General features: G+C 54.5%; 2 protein-coding genes across 2 annotated transcripts in view; one reads left to right on the top strand and one right to left on the bottom strand.

Moving 5' to 3' along the window:
* The first annotated feature begins 5240 nt into the window (after positions 1-5240).
* Positions 5241-10748, top strand: KCNK15 (potassium two pore domain channel subfamily K member 15). The gene is made up of 2 exons (XM_008016376.3): positions 5241-5569; positions 10013-10748. The coding sequence occupies exons 1-2, from the start codon at positions 5287-5289 to the stop codon at positions 10720-10722; spliced, it is 993 nt and encodes a 330-aa protein (XP_008014567.2). The 5' UTR covers positions 5241-5286; the 3' UTR covers positions 10723-10748.
* A 1090-nt stretch (positions 10749-11838) lies between these two features.
* RIMS4 (regulating synaptic membrane exocytosis 4) overlaps positions 11839-17227 on the bottom strand; it is a 57317-nt gene continuing 51928 nt past the window's right edge. Inside the window, exons 5-6 of the mRNA XM_008016390.3 lie at positions 16809-16948; positions 11839-16268 (exon numbers count right to left, since the gene is read on the bottom strand). Of these exons, the coding sequence (XP_008014581.2) occupies positions 16050-16268; positions 16809-16948 (359 nt within the window). The 3' untranslated portion in view covers positions 11839-16049. The remainder of the gene's footprint in view (positions 16269-16808; positions 16949-17227) is intronic.

Below are 17227 nucleotides of genomic sequence, written 5' to 3'. Positions count from 1 at the left end.
ATCAGCCTGGCCAACATGGCGAAACCCCATCTCTACTAACACTACAAAAAAAATTAGCCGTGCGTGGTGGTGCGTGCCTGTAGTCCCAGCTACTCGGGAGGCTGAGGCAGGAGAACTGCTTGAATCTGGGAGGCGGGGGTTGCAGTGAGCCGAGATTGTGCCATTGCACTCCAGCCTGGGCAACAAGAACAAAACTCCATCTCAAAAAAATATATATATATATTTTATTGTGAAAATTCTCAAATATACATGAAAGTAGAGAGAATGGTTTAGCAAACCTCTATACTCCTATCACTTAGATTTTCAAATCTAAAACCACAGCAAAGGTTTTTTGTTTTTTGAGGCAGAGTCTCACTCTGTCACTCAGGCTGAAGTGCAGTGGCTGATGGACCAACCTCCCCAGGCTCAAGTGATGTGATCATGGCTCACTGCAGCCTCGACCTCCCAGGCTCAAGTGATCCCCCCACCTCAGCCTCCCAAGTAGCTGGGACTACAGGTGTGCACCACCATGCCCAGTTAATTTTTTTTGTATTTTTTGTAGAGACAAGGTTTCGTTGTGTGACCCAGGCTGGTCTTGAACTCCTGGGTTCAAGTGATCGACTCACCACAGCTTCCCAAAGTGCTGGGATTACAGGCATGAGCCACCGCACCCGGCCCAGAGTAAGGGTTTTAATAACTCCGTTAACTCAAAGATATGGATCCTCATGAGGCTGAAGAACAAACTCTCAATGGCTCCAACTAAATGGTCACAAACACATGTTAGGACTTCTCTGAGCAGCCCTGCCTAAAAGCCATCAGAGAAAGAGTCTTGTTCAGACAGTTGTCATTTGTTCCCCAAATAATATCCTCATTGGCCTGGGAGCAATGGCTCCCCCTGCTGGGTTTGGCTATGGTGTTTTCTGGTGATACTCAAGGTTCCATCTCTCTGGATCCCCCAAACCGTATGTTTTGTCTTTCAGTGCCCAGAAAATTATGAGAGACCCCAAATTCCTACCAGCAACAGTGCTTAAATCAGCAAGAGACAGCTTTTAATTTCTGGTAATCTAGATCCCTGAATGATAATCAGGCTACAGAGAGACCACAGCTGCCACCTCTAAGGAGCTGGCACCTACTGTCCCCTGAGGTTAAAATAATCAATTCTTTCAGGAGAGAGACAAGAGAGAGATCTTATTAGGGAATGTGCCAGGTCTTCTGGCTTTCTGGAAAATTACTGGGCTATAGTCTAATTATAAAAAATCAATCCCTTAAGATCCCAGTAGTCCTGGGGAATAGGTAGTGTGGAAAAGGGCAAAGAAGAAATTAATTGGGTGGAGGGCAGTACTAACTTTTGCTGGGCATACTCTGTGCTGAGCAGTTCTTCACACACTCCATTTAATGCTCATGGGAACACTATCAGGCAGACATTCCTACCCCAGGTCACAGACAAGGAAACTGAGGCTCAGAGAGGTGAAGTTACTTACCCAAGACAGAACCAAGGTCTGGCTAACTCTGACACCCATGTTCTTCCTTGCCACTGCCCTACCCTGTGTGGCCTTAGGTGAGTCTCTCTCTCTCCTTCTGAGCCTCAGTTTCCTCTCCCTGAGATGGGAATGGCCTGACTGGCTCACAAAGGCTTCAGAAGGATCTAGACTCCTAAGTGCTTAAAAGCATGCTCAGCGCCCAGCCTGGGACTGGGATTGCCTTTTTTGTCATCCTCAAAGCTGACAACCTTGGAGCTCTGAAAGAAGAAAATCCAAGGCCCCATTGAGGGACGCAGGTGTGCCTCTGGTGTGATGGGACAGAGGAAAATCACTGGGTTCCCTTAGGTCTTCAAAGGAGGAAGGAGGGGAGGAGGCAGAGAGGTAAGATGAAGAGGGAGATGTTTCAGGTGTTGCTGTTTTTGGTGACTGCTCAGCTGACAGCTTTCCAACCTGAGAAATACACATACTCAAAGTCTAACCTCCTCTGGCTTAAAATAGAGCCACTGAACCAAAAATGCCAAGTACAGGGCAGAGTCACCTGCCTGATGGGGCCAGACACATCCCCCATGGCCCCAGTAACACCCACCCCCAGCGGGCACACCTAAGCGCCTCTCAGCTGTGCATCATGGGACCCTCACAACAGTGGGGGAGCACAGACAGCCACAGACCCTCGGCCCCATTCCGGAGACAAGGAAAGTAAGAACCACAGAGGCAATGGGAGGGGGATAAAGCTAGCAGCATCTGGCCTGACAAGGATCATGACCTGGGGAGCCAGACAGCCCTGAGTTCAATCCTGGCTCAGCCACAGCCTGGCTGGGAGGACGTGGCAGGTTAAGTATCTCTTGGCAGGTTAAGTGCCTCTGTGTCCTGGGCTGTAAGGTGAGAGTCCCGTGAGTGATGTCTGTGACTATGCCTAGCACAGGCAGAGTGTTTGGCCCTGCCCCTGCTTATGGAAAAAGAATTTTCAACATCTGCACACACAGTTGTGAAAAAGGAGAAGCAGCTACTGGCTAAGGGGCACCTGGATAGTGGCACAAAACAGCTTCTATAATCCTCAACATGGTCCTATGGGGTGAACGTCCTTACTACCCCCGCTTCTCAGATGGGAAAACCAAGGCACAGGGAAGTACAAGTGTTCTGTTTATGGACACCCAGTGGTATGGTTTAGCTCTGTGTTCCCACCCAAATTGCATCTCCAATTGTAATTCCCGTGTGTTGAAGGAAGGACTTGGTGGGAAGTGATTGAATCATGGAGGCGGTTTTCCCCATGCTATTCTCGTGATAGTGAGTGAGTTCTCACGAGATCTGATGGTTTAAAAGTGTTTGGCAGTCCGCCCCCTTCTCTCTCGCTCCCACTGCTATGTAAGACATAGCTTGCTTCCCTTTTGTCTCTGCCATGATTGTAAGTTTCCTGAGGCCTCCCCAGGCATGCAGAACTGTGAGTCAATGAAACCTCTTTCCTTTATAAATTACCAGCCTCAGGTAGTTCTTCATGGCAGCGTGACAACGGACTAATACACCCAGCTGGGAGTGGAGGAATTCAAACTCAGGTCTTATTGACTCCAGGTGTGTCCACAACCAGGCCCTCATTAACTCTCCCCTGAGTGGGCCCTGCCCTTCCCCCAAGATCAGGCCATTCCCCGCATCCCACTGTCTCCACAAACTCTTTTTGGGCTCTTGTTGGGCTGTGGGTCCTTGGAGCCCCACTCCGACTCTGAGACTTTAGCCCAGGTTTCTGCTTCTCTGAAGTCTGAGCAGAAATTGGAATGTTAAACTTGCTGATGCCATTGCTAAAAATCAGCCTGAGGTAGTGGTACCGGCACCCTGTTTCCGGCCCACTGAGCTTCATCCTGCTTCTCGGGAGAAGAAGGGATCCAAGGCCCTCTCTACCAGGTACTGGGACCCAATTCTGCCTGGGAACTGAGTCGGACAGGCACCGGGTCGGACATCCCTACAGGCCCCAGGCATCTGATCACTTGTGATATCTGTAACGGTGGCTCACACTTCTAGACAAATCCTCAGGGCCAAGCTCAGCTCTCCGGCTCCACATCTACTGGTTCATTTAATCCTCACACCCACTGTATTAGTTCCCTGTTGCCGCTGCAATAAGTTATTACAAACTTGGTGGCTTAACACAAATGTATTATTGTCTCGTTCTGTAGGGTGGAGGGCTACACAGGTCTCACTGGGCTCAAATCGAGGCACTGGCAGGACTGAGTTCCTTTCTAGAGGCTTCCATATGGAAGTAGAGCCTCCTCTGGGAGCTGGAGGGCCTAGGCTGCAGTCTGGGCCTCAGGGGCTTAACATATGTCAGCGACTTAATACAACAGGACAGAAGCTCAAAACCCGGGCTCCTGATTGGGGGTTGGGGGACGACCTTGCAATGTGTCATTCAGCCCCACAGTTTTCCCATCTTGTGGGCTCCCTCTCGTCTAAAGACTAGGTCTCTGCATTCAGCCTTCCAGTGGGGAAAAGAGATAGAGCACGTGTGGGGCAGGGTTTTATAGGCCAGGCCTGGAAGTGGCATATGTCACTTCTGCCCATGTTCCATGAGCTAAGGCTTGGTTACATAGACCCCGCTAAGTGCAAGAAAGGCTGGGCAATGTGGCCAGCTGTGTGTCCAACTCCACCTCCCCAGTGCATCCCGGGTCCCCCCATTTCTCTCCATCTTCACACATTTGGACTACACTAGCCTTCGAACTGGCCTCCACTCCTAGCCACCATCCCTTTTCCCCATGACAGCCAGAGGCTGTTTAAAAAATATAAATCAGATCATTGTGGTGTTGTTGCGTGTGTGTTTGTGTGTGTGTGTGTGTGCCTGTGTTTGTAATACAGCCTTTCCATGGCTTTCAATAAACCCACATAAAGGCTTGTAAGACCCTGTGTGAAGTTGCCTCTTTGTCTTCCTTCTGCTCCGCCCAAGTATCTGCACCCCAATTCTCTGGCTCCAGCGACGCTGGCTTCCCTGCAGTTCTGGCTGCCAAGCCGTGCTCAGTTCTGCTTCTAAGCACCACCTTAGGTGGTGGGGTTCACCTTCCCCAAGAAACTATCCCCTTTCCTTCTTTATCACTCTTGTCTTAAATTAGTTTTTTGTTTGTTTGTTTGTTAGCTGGCCCTCCTTACTAGGACTTCACCTTTACTTACAACAGGAATGTTGTTTGCACCAATAGGTGCTTGGTAAATATTTGTCTGAGGATTGACTGACTGAAGGAAGGAAGGAAGGAAGGGAGGAAGGAAGGAAGGGAGGAATGAAAGGGGGGAAGGAGGCGAGGGAGGGAGGAATGAATGAGAGGAAGGAAGGAAAGAAGGGAGGAAGGAAGGAATGGAAGGGAGGGAGGAAGAGAGGGAGGGAGGGAGGGAGGAATGAAGGAAGAAAGGAAGAAAAGAAGGAAGGAGGGAAGGAGGGAAGGAAGGAAGGAAGGAAGGAAGAAAGGAAGAAAAGAAGGAAGGAGGGAGGGAGGGAGGGAAGGAAGGAAGGAAGGAAGGAAGGAAGGAAGGAAGGAAGGAAGGAAGGAAGGAAGGAAGGAAGACTGGCACAAGGTCACAACATGAGTTAGCGGCGGGAACAGGATTTCTGCAGGCCCGGGGATTTGGACCTTTGCTTCAGATCTCACTATTCGCAGACACCCCGGGCAGGCGCGTGGGAGGCGGACAGGGGAGCGGCTCTTTGGTCTCGGACACGTGGCGATTCCAGCCTCCAGGTGCCCGGCAGCCGCCCCGCCCGTCACAACTCTGCCGCGTGGGGCCGTGGCTGGAGCGGGTGGAGCGCGCGGTCCGGGCACATGGAGCAGGCTGGGACCGGGGCGGGTACCGGGGCCGGGGCGTCATGCGGAGGCCGAGCGTGCGCGCTGCGGGGCTGGTCCTGTGCACCTTCTGCTACCTGCTGGTGGGCGCCGCTGTCTTCGACGCGCTCGAGTCCGAGGCGGAGAGTGGCCGCCAGCGACTGCTGGTCCAGAAGCGGGGCGCGCTCCGAAGGAAGTTCGGCTTCTCGGCCGAGGACTACAGCGAGCTGGAGCGCCTGGAGCGCCAGGCTGAGCCCCACCGTGCCGGCTGCCAGTGGAAGTTCGCCGGCTCCTTCTACTTCGCCATCACCGTCATCACTACCATCGGTGAGCCGCCCGGAGCCTCCCTCCGTCCCGCTCCAGCCCCAGCCGTCCCGCAGCGCCTTTGGGTTTCGGTCCCACCTCTGCCCCCGCCCAGCTGAGCTACTTCAGACGGGTCATTTCGGCTCACCGAGCCTCCCTCGCCTCCCTCGCCTCCCTCGCCTCCCTCGCCTCCCTCGCCTCCCTCGCCTCCCTCGCCTCCCTCGCCTCCCTCTGCTGAATGGAGCTGTCAGCCCACGCAGGCAGGCAGGGACGGGAGGAATCAGTAAATCGAGTTTGCCAAGAGGCTGGGTGACCCGGCAGTGCTCAGAAAACGTCCAAGGGGCTTGGAGATAGATGAAGCGGGGCTCGGAGACCAAGAGGCTGGAGTTGCTTTTCCTTGCCTGGTTGCATCATACTTGCTGTGTGACCTTAGACAAGTTGCTCAACCTCTCTGAGCCAGAGTTTTCTCTTCTGTAAAATAGTGTCGCTAATTGGCCTTATCTCAGGGCTGTGGTGAGAGTTATTATCCAGGAGACAGACTATGCACAGACAGGGCCTGCGCTAAAATGACACATACAGAGCACTACAAAGAAAAGATAGATTTTTGATTATTGCAATTGTTGTTGTTACCTCATAAGAATGGGGACCTAGGCTGGGCGCGGTGGCTCAAGCCTGTAATCCCAGCACTTTGGGAGGCCGAGACGGGCGGATCACGAGGTCAGAAGATGGAGACCATCCTGGCTAACACGGTGAAACCCCGTCTCTACTAAAAAATATAAAAAACTAGCCGGGCGAGGTGGCGGGCGCCTGTAGTCCCAGCTACTCGGGAGGCTGAGGCAGGAGAATGGTGTAAACCCAGGAGGCGGAGCTTGCAGTGAGCTGAGATCCGGCCACTGCACTCCAGCCTGGGCGACAGAGCGAGACTCCGTCTCAAAAAAAAAAAAAAAAAAAAAGAATGGGGACCTAGTCTGTCTTAGGGACTGCTGTATGACCAGTGCCTAGCGTGCAGTAGATGATCAATAAATACTTGTTAAAGGAATGACTGATAACCACAGGCTCTGGACCTTGCCCTCGGGGATGCAGAGCAGTTCCTTTGGAGCATCTGGACCACCAGCTGTTGCCATGACTACCATCTGGCTGGTATCTGCTGAGCCTAAGCCTGGGGGAACAAGAAGGAGAGAAGCGGGCTCTGCAGGGTTCCAGGCTTGGTGCTGGCCACTCCCCAGGCTCCAGCTGTGAGCGTCCAGGCACCCCTGTGGGGCTTGGATCACCAGCCTGAAAGCCAGTGCCTTGGGGAAAGTTTCTCCATAACGCTCTTGCAAGTGAATGTGAGCTGTGGCTTTTGCAGTGGAGTTAAAAGCGTGAGTTCTGGAATCACAGAGACTGGATGTCGGTTCTCATCTCTGTTGCCACGTGCCTTCTCTGGCAATTGATTCTACCTGTCCAAGCCCTGGTTTCCCCAAAGGCAAAATGCAGCTGTTCCTACCTCACTGGGTGGTTGCTGGTTTCAGGGAGGTCAAGTGTGTAACATGCTTGACATAGTGCCTGAGGCCAAGTAGGCACTATTCTTTAGTAATAATTCGTTATTTGCCAACATGGCCCCAGCTTTTATTCAGCTCTTTTGCCCCCTCCTGTCCACATGGACATCCCTGCTTCCTATCTTGGTACAGCCTGAGACCCTCCTGGTTACTGTGCCCACTGCTTTGGGATGCCATCAACCTGTTCTCTCTGCCTTGTCCACATTCTTTGGAGGTTCGCCAGGGTGTTTTGGCCTCTTATCCTGATTCTTTACCTCTGAGGTACATCTGGGAGGCTGATACAAGAGACTCAAGTGGAAACAGGAGGAATTTTGCCTTTTCTGGCCACTTGGGGGCACCACCACCCTCTGTGGTCCAGTAGGCTTAAGCCAGCCTTGCAGAGAGCCAGGTGCCAGGCCCCAGGAATTTGGGCTTTGCTTGGATGGGAGAGAGGCACTGAAGCAATGGAGGATGCTTTTAAATAGCTCAGGCCCGTGGAGGGTGCTGGGTAATAGCTCAGGCCCCTGGAGGGTGCTGGGTAATAGCTCAGGTCTGTGGAGGGTGCTGGTTAATAGTTCTGGCCCGTGGAGGGTACTGGTTAATAGCTCTGGCCTGTGGAGGGTGCTGGGTAGTAGCTCAGGTCCATAGAGGGTGCTGGGTAATAGCTCAGGCCCCTGGAGGGTGCTGGGTAATAGCTCAGGCCCGTGGAGGGTGCTGGGTAATAGCTCTGGCCCGTGGAGGGTACTGGTTAATAGCTCAGGCCTGTGGCCTTTGGGCAGTTTTGTCCCTCTGAACCTAGTTTTCTTATCTATAAAATGGGAATAAAAACATGTTATATAGTCATTGGGAGGGTTAAATCTGATAATCCATGCAGAGTACGTGGATTAGTTACTGTCATTATTAGTTATTATCTTTATTCATTTCACTCTCTGCCAAAACCTGGCACAGTCCCAAACCGCTGGAAGCCTCTTATTCCTAAAGAGACTCCTCTGTTTCTCACTAGCACCCCCTTCAACTTGGTTGAGCTTCAGCTTTCATTGAGCATCTAGTCTGTCTCAAGCTCTGTGCAGGACCCTGGTGATGGGGACTACAGAGAGGTGACCACCTTCGTCCCTGCCCTCAGAGAGCTCAGTCTGGTGATGAGCAGGTCCCCTTTCTCCACAAAATAACAGAGAGGCAAAGTGATAGGGTTATGCAACAGAAATGTGGAAGTGGAGCCACAGGCCTTTAAATGTATGTAGTGCTGATATTTTGAATAAGTTATATATGCATACAGTACACACTTCACAGAGCACAAAAGGGTATGGAATGAAAAGGAATTCTCCCTCCCACCCTGTCTCTCAGCCCATAAATTCCCCTTCCTGGGTCAAATACAGTTACCAGTTTCTTGTGTGTCCTTCTAGATATATTCTCTGCCTATATAGTCCTTTAAAACACACACACATACATTGTATAGACGTTATACACACAGTTTTGTATCTTGCTTTTTTTTCACTTAATATATGTTGGTGGTGTTTTTATGTCAGTCTCTAAAGAGCTGCGTCCTCTTGTTTGTAGGGTTTCTCAGCCTTGGAACTACTGACATTTGGGGCTGTAGGGACTGTCCCGTGCATTGCAAGATGTTTAGCAGTGTCCCTGGCCTCTACTCTCTAGATGCCGGTAGCACACAGATATCCCACTCCTCCCCCCCATTTGTGACAACTGGAATGTCTCCAGATGTTGCCAAGTGTCCTCTCAAGGGCAAAACCACTCTCGATTGAGAACTGCTACTGTGTAGTATCCCATGGTTTGGATGGCACTATAATTTATTTAACCAGGCCCCTTTGGATGAACACTTACATTGTTTCTCATTTTCACTATGACTGACAGTGCTGCAGTTATGACCCAAGTGCACACATATTTTTGCTCACGTGTGTATATTGAAGGGTTAACTTCCTAACTGTGGAACTACCTTGGTCAAAGGATTTGTATTTTTTGCTTTTTGGCAGGTAGGGCCAATCTGTTACAGGAGGCACATTCTTTTTGGGAAGATCCACCTGACTGTTCCTGGGGTACAGGCTCCTTTGAGAATATCATGAAAGCGACTGCTCCTCTTTCCAGGAAAAGACACACAATGAGATACCCATTCATTCCCCTGCAATGGCACGGTGTTCCAGGACTGAAGGTTGGCCAGTCGTGTTTAGATTCCCTATAGTAGTTGAAGGGACCCAGTAAGAATCCCCACGCCAGACAATCAGAACCAAAAGGTGTTTAGTGTGGGCAGGCTGAGCAGTGGAGGGGGAGGTACTCAGGGGAAAAGGCATGTGGAGAGGACATGCTAGCTGGGGAAGCAGCTTGGCGTATAGCTGGAAAGTGGGGCAAGTTTTGCTTTTTTTCATTAAAGCATAATTTACACACAGTAGAACTCACCATTTTCCTGTGTACACGCCTGACAAATGAATACCTGTCAGGTAACTGCAGCCGCGATCGAGACAGAACATTGCCATCAACCCCCAAAATTCTACCACGACTTCTGTAGTTAAGCCTGTCCCTAACCCCAGCTACTGGCAACCAACTATAGATCTGTTCTCTGTCCCCACAGTTTTGCCATTTCCAGAATGTCATTTACATGGAACCATGCGGTCTGTAGGCTTTGGAGCTTGTCTTCCCCCACGCAGCTGGAGACAGTTGAGATCCATCCTTCGTTGCCGCAAGTTACAGGAGTTCATTCAGTTGCTGAGAAGAATTGCAGTGTTTGGATGCCCCATGGGTTGTTTACTCATTCTCCAGTCGAGGGACACTTGGGTTGTCTGCAGTTTGGGGTGATAAATGACCTAGTTAGGACTAGTATTTGGAGATGCCCTTCCAGCCCCAGGGCCGGGGAGGGACGCCGAGCAGGCAGGCTGCGGGCGGGACTGTAGTCAACCGGAGCTGGGCGCTCACAGCCCTCCCCTCCGCTCTCTCTGCATAGGGTACGGCCACGCCGCACCGGGTGCGGACTCCGGCAAGGTCTTCTGTAAGTTCTACGCGCTCCTGGGCATCCCGCTGACGCTGGTCACTTTCCAGAGCCTGGGCGAACGGCTGAACGCCCTGGTGCGGCGCCTCCTGTTGGCTGCCAAGCGATGCCTGGGCCTGCGGCGGCCACGCGTGTCCACGGAGAACCTGGTGATGTCCGGGCTGCTGGCGTGCGCCACCACCCTGGCCCTCGGGGCCGTTGCCTTCGCGCACTTCGAGGGCTGGACCTTCTTCCACGCCTACTACTACTGCTTCATCGCCCTCACCACCATCGGCTTCGGCGACTTCGTGGCGCTGCACAGCGGCGAGGCGCTGCAGAGGAAGCGCCCCTACGTGCCCTACAGTTTCCTCTACATCCTCCTGGGGCTCACGGTCATTAGCGCCTTCCTCAACCTCGTAGTCCTGCGCTTCCTTGCTGCCAGCGCTGACTGGCCGGAGCGCGCTGCCCGCCGCCCCAGTCCGCGCCGCCCGGGGGCGCCCGAGAGCCGCGGCCCCTGGCTGCCCCGCCGCCCGGCCCGCTCCGGGGGCTCCGCCTCCGTCTCCTGCCACGTACAGCAGCTGGAGAGACGCGCCCGCGACAACCTGGGCTTCTCGCCCCCCTCGAGCCCAGGCGTCGTGAGTGGTGGGCAGGCACCCAGGCTCGGGGCCCGGCGGAAGTCCCTCTGACAACCCTACCCAGGCCGGGGTCGAATCTGGAACGGGAGGGTCTGGCTTCAGCTATCAGGGCACCCTCCCCAGGGATTGGAGATGGGTGAGGGGCCTCTAGGCCATCTTCTGCCACGAGCAGTTTCTCATTACCGTCTGTGGCTAAGTCCCCTCCCTCCTCTCCAAAAATATATTACAGTCACATCATAAGCACAAAGCAGGCTCTAGGGTCACCCTGTAGGAGCAAATTCCTTGTAGTCCAAATTGTATGAGGGCGTGGCCACATCAGCACCCAGGAGAGGCTCTGCACAGGTCCACGTCACAGCCGACCCTCCAGAGCGACTTTTCTGTTGTGAAGAGGCTGGTTTTCTGAGTAACGGTTGAAACGTGCAACTTTCAACACTGGAATCTTCGCTGGAATTAGTGAGGTCAGACGCTCACATTACAAGGGGAACAAAGGTGGACCAAATGGTACCGTGTACAGTCCAGCGTGGACAAGTGGGTCAATCTCTGCGCTCAACGATCTCATTCTCTGCGCGGTGTGTAGAGTGGAGTCAGCCCACGTGTGAACGGCGGCCTCTCTCCCCCGGACGGCTGATGCTCTGTCCCTGGTCAGCCCCCATTCAAGATGAGGGAGGCCTTGCTGTCACCCACCCGCCACGTACTGGGACCACTTGGACGCAGCAGAATGCCATGGCACGAGCCGTCTTCCGGGTCCCATCAATCACCAGCAATGTGACCTTGGAGAATGTCATCCTCTCCCAGGGCCTCAGTTTCCACATCTGTAAAATGACTGGGTTCATCCAGAACCCTGCTCCCTCTTATGCATCTCTGGCGGGACTTTCTGGAACAGGCCCCTTCACCATAAGGGGGCAGAGACAAAGCCCGAGGTGTGGCATCCTGGCACCCTGTGGCACTCAAAAAGCCTCCAAACACCCACTTTCCTTGTCTTCCCAGATAGGGCTGTCTCCACACAAAGCATCAACGAGCCAGGTTAGAAAAGCCAAAAACTTTAATTTCAACATGAGCTACATGGTCATGAACACAATGCAACGCGACCCCACTCCAACCCAGGGGCCCCAGAAACCCTCCCTCCCTAAAGGCCTGGGCAGCTCCTGCTCCAAGAGAGGGAAATGAGGGAAAGGTGGGTGGATGGAGAGAGGCCCCCAGCCTAAGGACCCGGGCTCCTGCCTTCCTGCCACCTGCCCAGGAAGCAGTCATAGAGTGAAAGGGCTCCAGAGGTGATGCCCACAGCCCTGGGTTTGGCTCCACTCTGACCTCCCTGAAGCACTGGGTTCAGTGGGCACCACTGGCCCACCTCACAGGCTCGGCGTCGGGTGAGCTCGTGGACGCTAATGCTTTCCGTCCACTCTGAGGTGCTGCTCCAGACGTGGGGCCCTCCCAGAGGGCCTCGGAGACACCATGGGGGAACAGGGAGCAGGGCTCGGTCCCTGGGCCTGATACAGCGCTGCTGCTCAATAAATAAATGCAGGTAGCCTTGCCTGACGCAACAGCTGTGCCTCCAGAGGGGCTGGGACTTGGTGCTGTTTCTGACAGGGAAATGCACCCAGGAGCTCCTGGCTGAAGGGAATTGGCTTGTGAAGTGCATAACCACCCCAAGAGCCATCTGCTCCACCTCTGGGTGTAAAAGAGTGAGCTCTGGGCTACTGGAGAACCGAGTTCCAGTCCTGCCCACCCACGAATACAGTGGGACCTTAGGTGAGCACTTTCCCCTCCCAAGACCTCAGCTCCCTGCTTTGAAATGGGGATGACAGCACAGGCCACCACCTACTCTCCAGGGGCTCTTGTGAGGGCAGAAGCGCACACTCGAGGTAAAAGCATTCTGAAAACAAAGTCTGAAAAGCACAATAGGAAGGCCAGGTCTCATTGCATCTGAAGGTTTGCTGACGACTTCCCTGAAATGAGGCGCCCACAGCTGCTCCCATTCCCTCACTGCCCCAGGCAGGAGCTGGTGTTTCCTAACTCGCCCACCAGTTGGTCCTGAAGAGGCGATGGCCCCTTCCCGGGGGCCTCCACCCAGGCATCAAGGTCTAGACCCAATCCTGTGTACCCTCAGTCAGCTGGGCCAGCCCCCCAGGAGAGCTGAGTCTCCCTGGCAACCCTCTCCCCCAGACCCAGGCCCAGGAAGTCACTGGCTTATAGAGGTGGAGCCCAGCAGGGCTATGCAGCCCAGGGCTTAGAGGCCAGGAATCCTTGTCCCAGCAGACATGCACTGGAGGAACGGTCTCTGGATGCCTGAAGAACAGTGGAGCCCCTAGTTCCTCCCCCTTTGCGCCCTTGCTGAGGGGTCTTGTGTGAGTCACTTCCTGTTTCTGGGCCTCAGTTTCCCAACCTCTCAGATGGGCTACAGCTTGTCCTGCCCATCTTTTGGGGGCCATTAGGCTTCAAAGAAAGAAGGGAGGAGGAGGTATGGGCAGTGGCAGCCCTACCTCATACTGCCCTGGCTCCAGGTCAGCCTCTGTTGGAAGGAGAGGACCCAGGCTGGGGGTGTCACTGAACACACAGGTGACTCCAGGGGTGGCTTTTCCCCCCAAGCTAGGTCTTGATTTCCTTGTCTGTAAAATGGAAATGGACTAATGGTCCCAAAGGCCCTTCCCCTTTACTATGCAAAGGGGGTTCTGGAGAAGGAGAGTGGAGAGGGCTCCTTCCTTTCCATGGTATCCTGCGTGTGATCTTGGTCAAGAGATTGAAAAGAGTCACCCCCTGGAGACCCCAGCCCCCCTATGGCCCCCAGTGCCACCCTCTCTGCTCCTCTTCAAACAGTGCAGCCTGAGTCAGCCAGGGGCCAGGCAGTAGTGGGGACAGGATGGGCTTGAAGCTTCTCCAAAGCTAATGATGAAAATGTCACTCTCCTCCCCAAACCCCCATCCCTTGGTGAGGACAGACTGTAGTTCCCACTCCCAATGGTCACAGCCCCTGGGAAGGGGGCACATGCTCACGATGATACAAAGAAACAGGGCTCCAGCCCCCAGCTGCTCCACCCCTCCAGGAGGTGAGCGGGATTTCACAGAACAAACAAGAAAATCATTGAGGGGGCCCTCACTGACCACCCCCAGGTGTTGTTATTGCTTCGGAGCTCTCTCTCTCTCTTTATAAAGGCTGTGCAGACACCAGGGGAAGGGCTCAGGCTGTCAGGGCCAAGCCCCTGCTCCCTCTGGTTGGGACAGCCAGGCTCTGCCCTGTTTTTGAAAAGCTACCCCTGAACAACCACAGCGGTGATGGCTGGAGAGAGAAGGCGCTCTCCTGGCTCAAAATATTCCAATGGTGAGTAATAAACGAACAGCAGAGAAATCACACTGGTTAGAAAAACAAACAGGCAAGGGGCCAATTCTGTGCCTCGAATGCGAGTCCCTCCAGAGCCCTGCTCCTTCTGCCCCCAGCCTTGGGATTCCACCCACCACGGTCCCAGGAAGCTCTGAAGACTTCCTGGGTAAAGGGGGCATCTCCATCTCCCCTTCCCAGTGCAGGGTAAGCAGCTCTGTGGAGGTGACATACATCGACCAGAACTTTAAAGGATACCCAGGGCTTACACAGGCTAAGGGAAGGGAAGAATTTCCAGGTGGAAGGAGTTGCCTGGTGGGACTGGGACTGGGAGCGGGACTGGGAACAGGGTGGGACCAAAGGCAGCCTGGGTGTCCTCAGGGGAAAACACCACCCTCTAATGGAGGCCAGGCCCCCTGTGCCAAGGTCCTACAACCCTTAGGAGTGCCTCATAAAGAAAGTCAGTACCAAGAATAATAAATCAGAACAGCAGAGTCTAACAGGCAGCTCCAGCTATAACCCTACAGGGGACAGGGGAAGGAAGGGGGCGGGGGCGGAGGAGGAGGGGCTGGCCTCCTGTGAGCCAGGCTGCCCCATCTAGGCCCAGGCCAGCGAGGAGACAGTGGTCTCCTGGAATGTACTTGAGTCTCCTCTCCACCCCCGGTCCTGGGACTCTGTAAGGACTATGCATGAGCTAAGAACAGGCCCCAGGGCTTGGAGCACTAACTCTACCTAGCTGGCCTGGACTATGCCCTACACAGCAGGGACTAGGTCAAGAGTGGCAGGCTGCTGGGTGCCTCCCAGGGGAGGTGGCAGAAATGTGCTTCTATAAAGAGGGGCCAGCCTCCATCCTCCCTTGCATGCAAAAGGGCTCCCGCAGGCCCCAGGGAGGGCTGGGCTGGGAAGGCAGCTACCCAGGCCTGCTGGAAAAGGAATCTCCCAGTTCTTACACTCACACATCTTCACTCTTCTCTCGTACCATCATCTTTCCTTCAGCCAAGGTAACTGAGGCCGGGGCAGTGGGTTCTGCCCTTAGTATAGGATGGTTTGTTTAAAAAGACTAAAATAGGGGGGCTCTATTTGCCTCCCCAGCCCCCTGGCCTGGAGGCAGGGGGGGTAGACAAGATGACCTTCGACCTCATGCAACAAGGAGGGGTTCTCCAATTTGAGAAACCCTTATCTTGGCACCACCAATCCCAATCCCAACTTTCCTTAGCCTCCCCCTCCAATACAGCACCCCCAAATGCTCTCTAGGGTTGGGGTTCTGGAAACTCAGGTTCCACAGCTCCTCCACCAGAACACAGACGACAACATTCTTTCCGGTCCGCCAGCGGTTCCTAAACTAGCTTGTTGCAATCCCATGGAGCGAGGCACCTGGGGGTCTGTACCAGGCCCCCGGCACCTCCTCCTATCCTTTGGTCCCTGCTGAACCCCAATTCCTAGAGCCACCAGAAGAGGGGCAGGCAGGAGGGGACGGACAGATGGACTCGGACAGGCTGCGGCAAAGCTCCTTCCACGGGCAGGCAGAGGGAAGCCCAAGCTCCGCTTCAAGTGGGGGCTCTGGGCCCCTGGGAGCTGGCTCCGGATCCTTGCAAAGCTGCCCCTTCATCTCTGGGGCAGGAGTAGCTGCCTGAACCCGGTGCCGCAGGAAAGACACTTGCTGGTAATTGGCACCATGGAAATGGCCGGCTGGGTTCTGGACTTGGCTCTGGGCAGCGAGCTTCCGAGGAGGCAAAAAGGGGGAGAAGTTGGACAGAGTTTGGGAAGGAAGAGTGGTCTGCTCTGCCACCTCAATCTTTCCTTTCTCCGGACTGCAGCCACATCCACCAGGTCAAGAACCGGCCAAGTCAAAAGTGTAGCCAATCCCGTTGGGAGAGGGAAGGTCTCAGGGGATAGGAGGCAAAGAAGGGGTGAGGAGGGGCCCAAGGGGGGCAGGTCTCCCCATTCTGCTTCCCCACTATGGGGGAGAGCCCCGTCCTCCTTTCAATGTGCCCCTGGGCCTGGGGTCCCAGGTCAGGGCTGGGTGGTCTCCAGGCCATCTTGGGGAGCCCCTCCCCATCCCAGCACTAAGAGCGCTCTCCGCAGGGCCCCACGGTGCTCTCGAGGGACAACTGGGATGCCTGCCGGAGCAGGGGGCCTGTGGCTGGGTCCACCATGGAGGAGGTGGGGAAGAGCTTGTACCAGCCCACGGCCAGGGTGGTCAAGTCCAGCTCCTCCAGCAGCACGCGAGCCACACCCATGAACTGCTTCCGCTCCATCCGCCCGTAGTTGCCCCACACGATCACCTGCGGGACAAGAGACACAGGGGTTCAAATCCTGACAGTGCCACCCACAGGCCGAGAAGCAGAACGTGGGTCGCCCCCATGCCCAATCCATCTCAGTCCTGTGATTTCTACCTCCTTAAAATTGCAATTCCTCAACAGGCCCTTCTTATCACAGGCACCACGCCAAGCCCCTGCCTCCAGAGGCTGGTGATGGTGATGGTGACGGTGATGATGGCAATGGGTAGAACACTTGCTGTAGGCAAAACTGCAAATACTTTTCCTGCACACAGCACACATTCCACTGGTACCAGAATGTTATCAGGTAGGTAACGTTAGGGTCCCCACTTTATGGATGAAGAAACTGAGGGTCAGAAGGGAACTTGTTCAAAGTTGCACAGCAAGTTGTGGAGCTCAGTTCAGCCACAGTGAACTGAGGGCCTCACCTATTTCCTCCAGGCGAGGCCCTCCAGAGACACCCCCCGCCACGGGTGCCCGCCTGTCATTCTGGTCCTGTGCATGTGTGCTCGTGCACACGCACGTGAGCGCACTAATGCCCCTCACCTGGAGGACTTTGCCCTGGGGACTCTCAGGAAACAGCAGCACCTGGTTATACAGTGGGTCCAGCGACTTGCGAGCGACTTTGGTCTTCTTCTTGGCAATGCAGATGCCATTCTCTAGCAGGTAGGCCTTGATATAGGCCGCTGGGGACAGAGGCCAGCAGGCGTGAGTTCTAGTTGGCCCTCAAATGGTGGGCAAAGGGTGCAACAGAGGGAGGCTGCCCACCCTCTGCTGGAGGTAGGTGTGCCCCCATGGGGTCTGGGGAGGACGCACCAGGACACATGGGGGGGTGAGCATTGGGGGGCAGCAGGTACAGCGGGGCCTGGGTGCAGCCTGCCCCACCTTCTCTGGTGGTCCTCACTGTCTCCCCTTCCTTTGCGCACTCGCTCACCTGTTTCCTCCCTCAGTCCGTGGCGTGCTCA

This window comes from Chlorocebus sabaeus, chromosome 2 (genome assembly GCF_047675955.1).
Source record: "Chlorocebus sabaeus isolate Y175 chromosome 2, mChlSab1.0.hap1, whole genome shotgun sequence".
NCBI lineage: Eukaryota > Metazoa > Chordata > Mammalia > Primates > Cercopithecidae > Chlorocebus > Chlorocebus sabaeus.
This window is presented reverse-complemented; position numbering and strand designations above follow the sequence as displayed.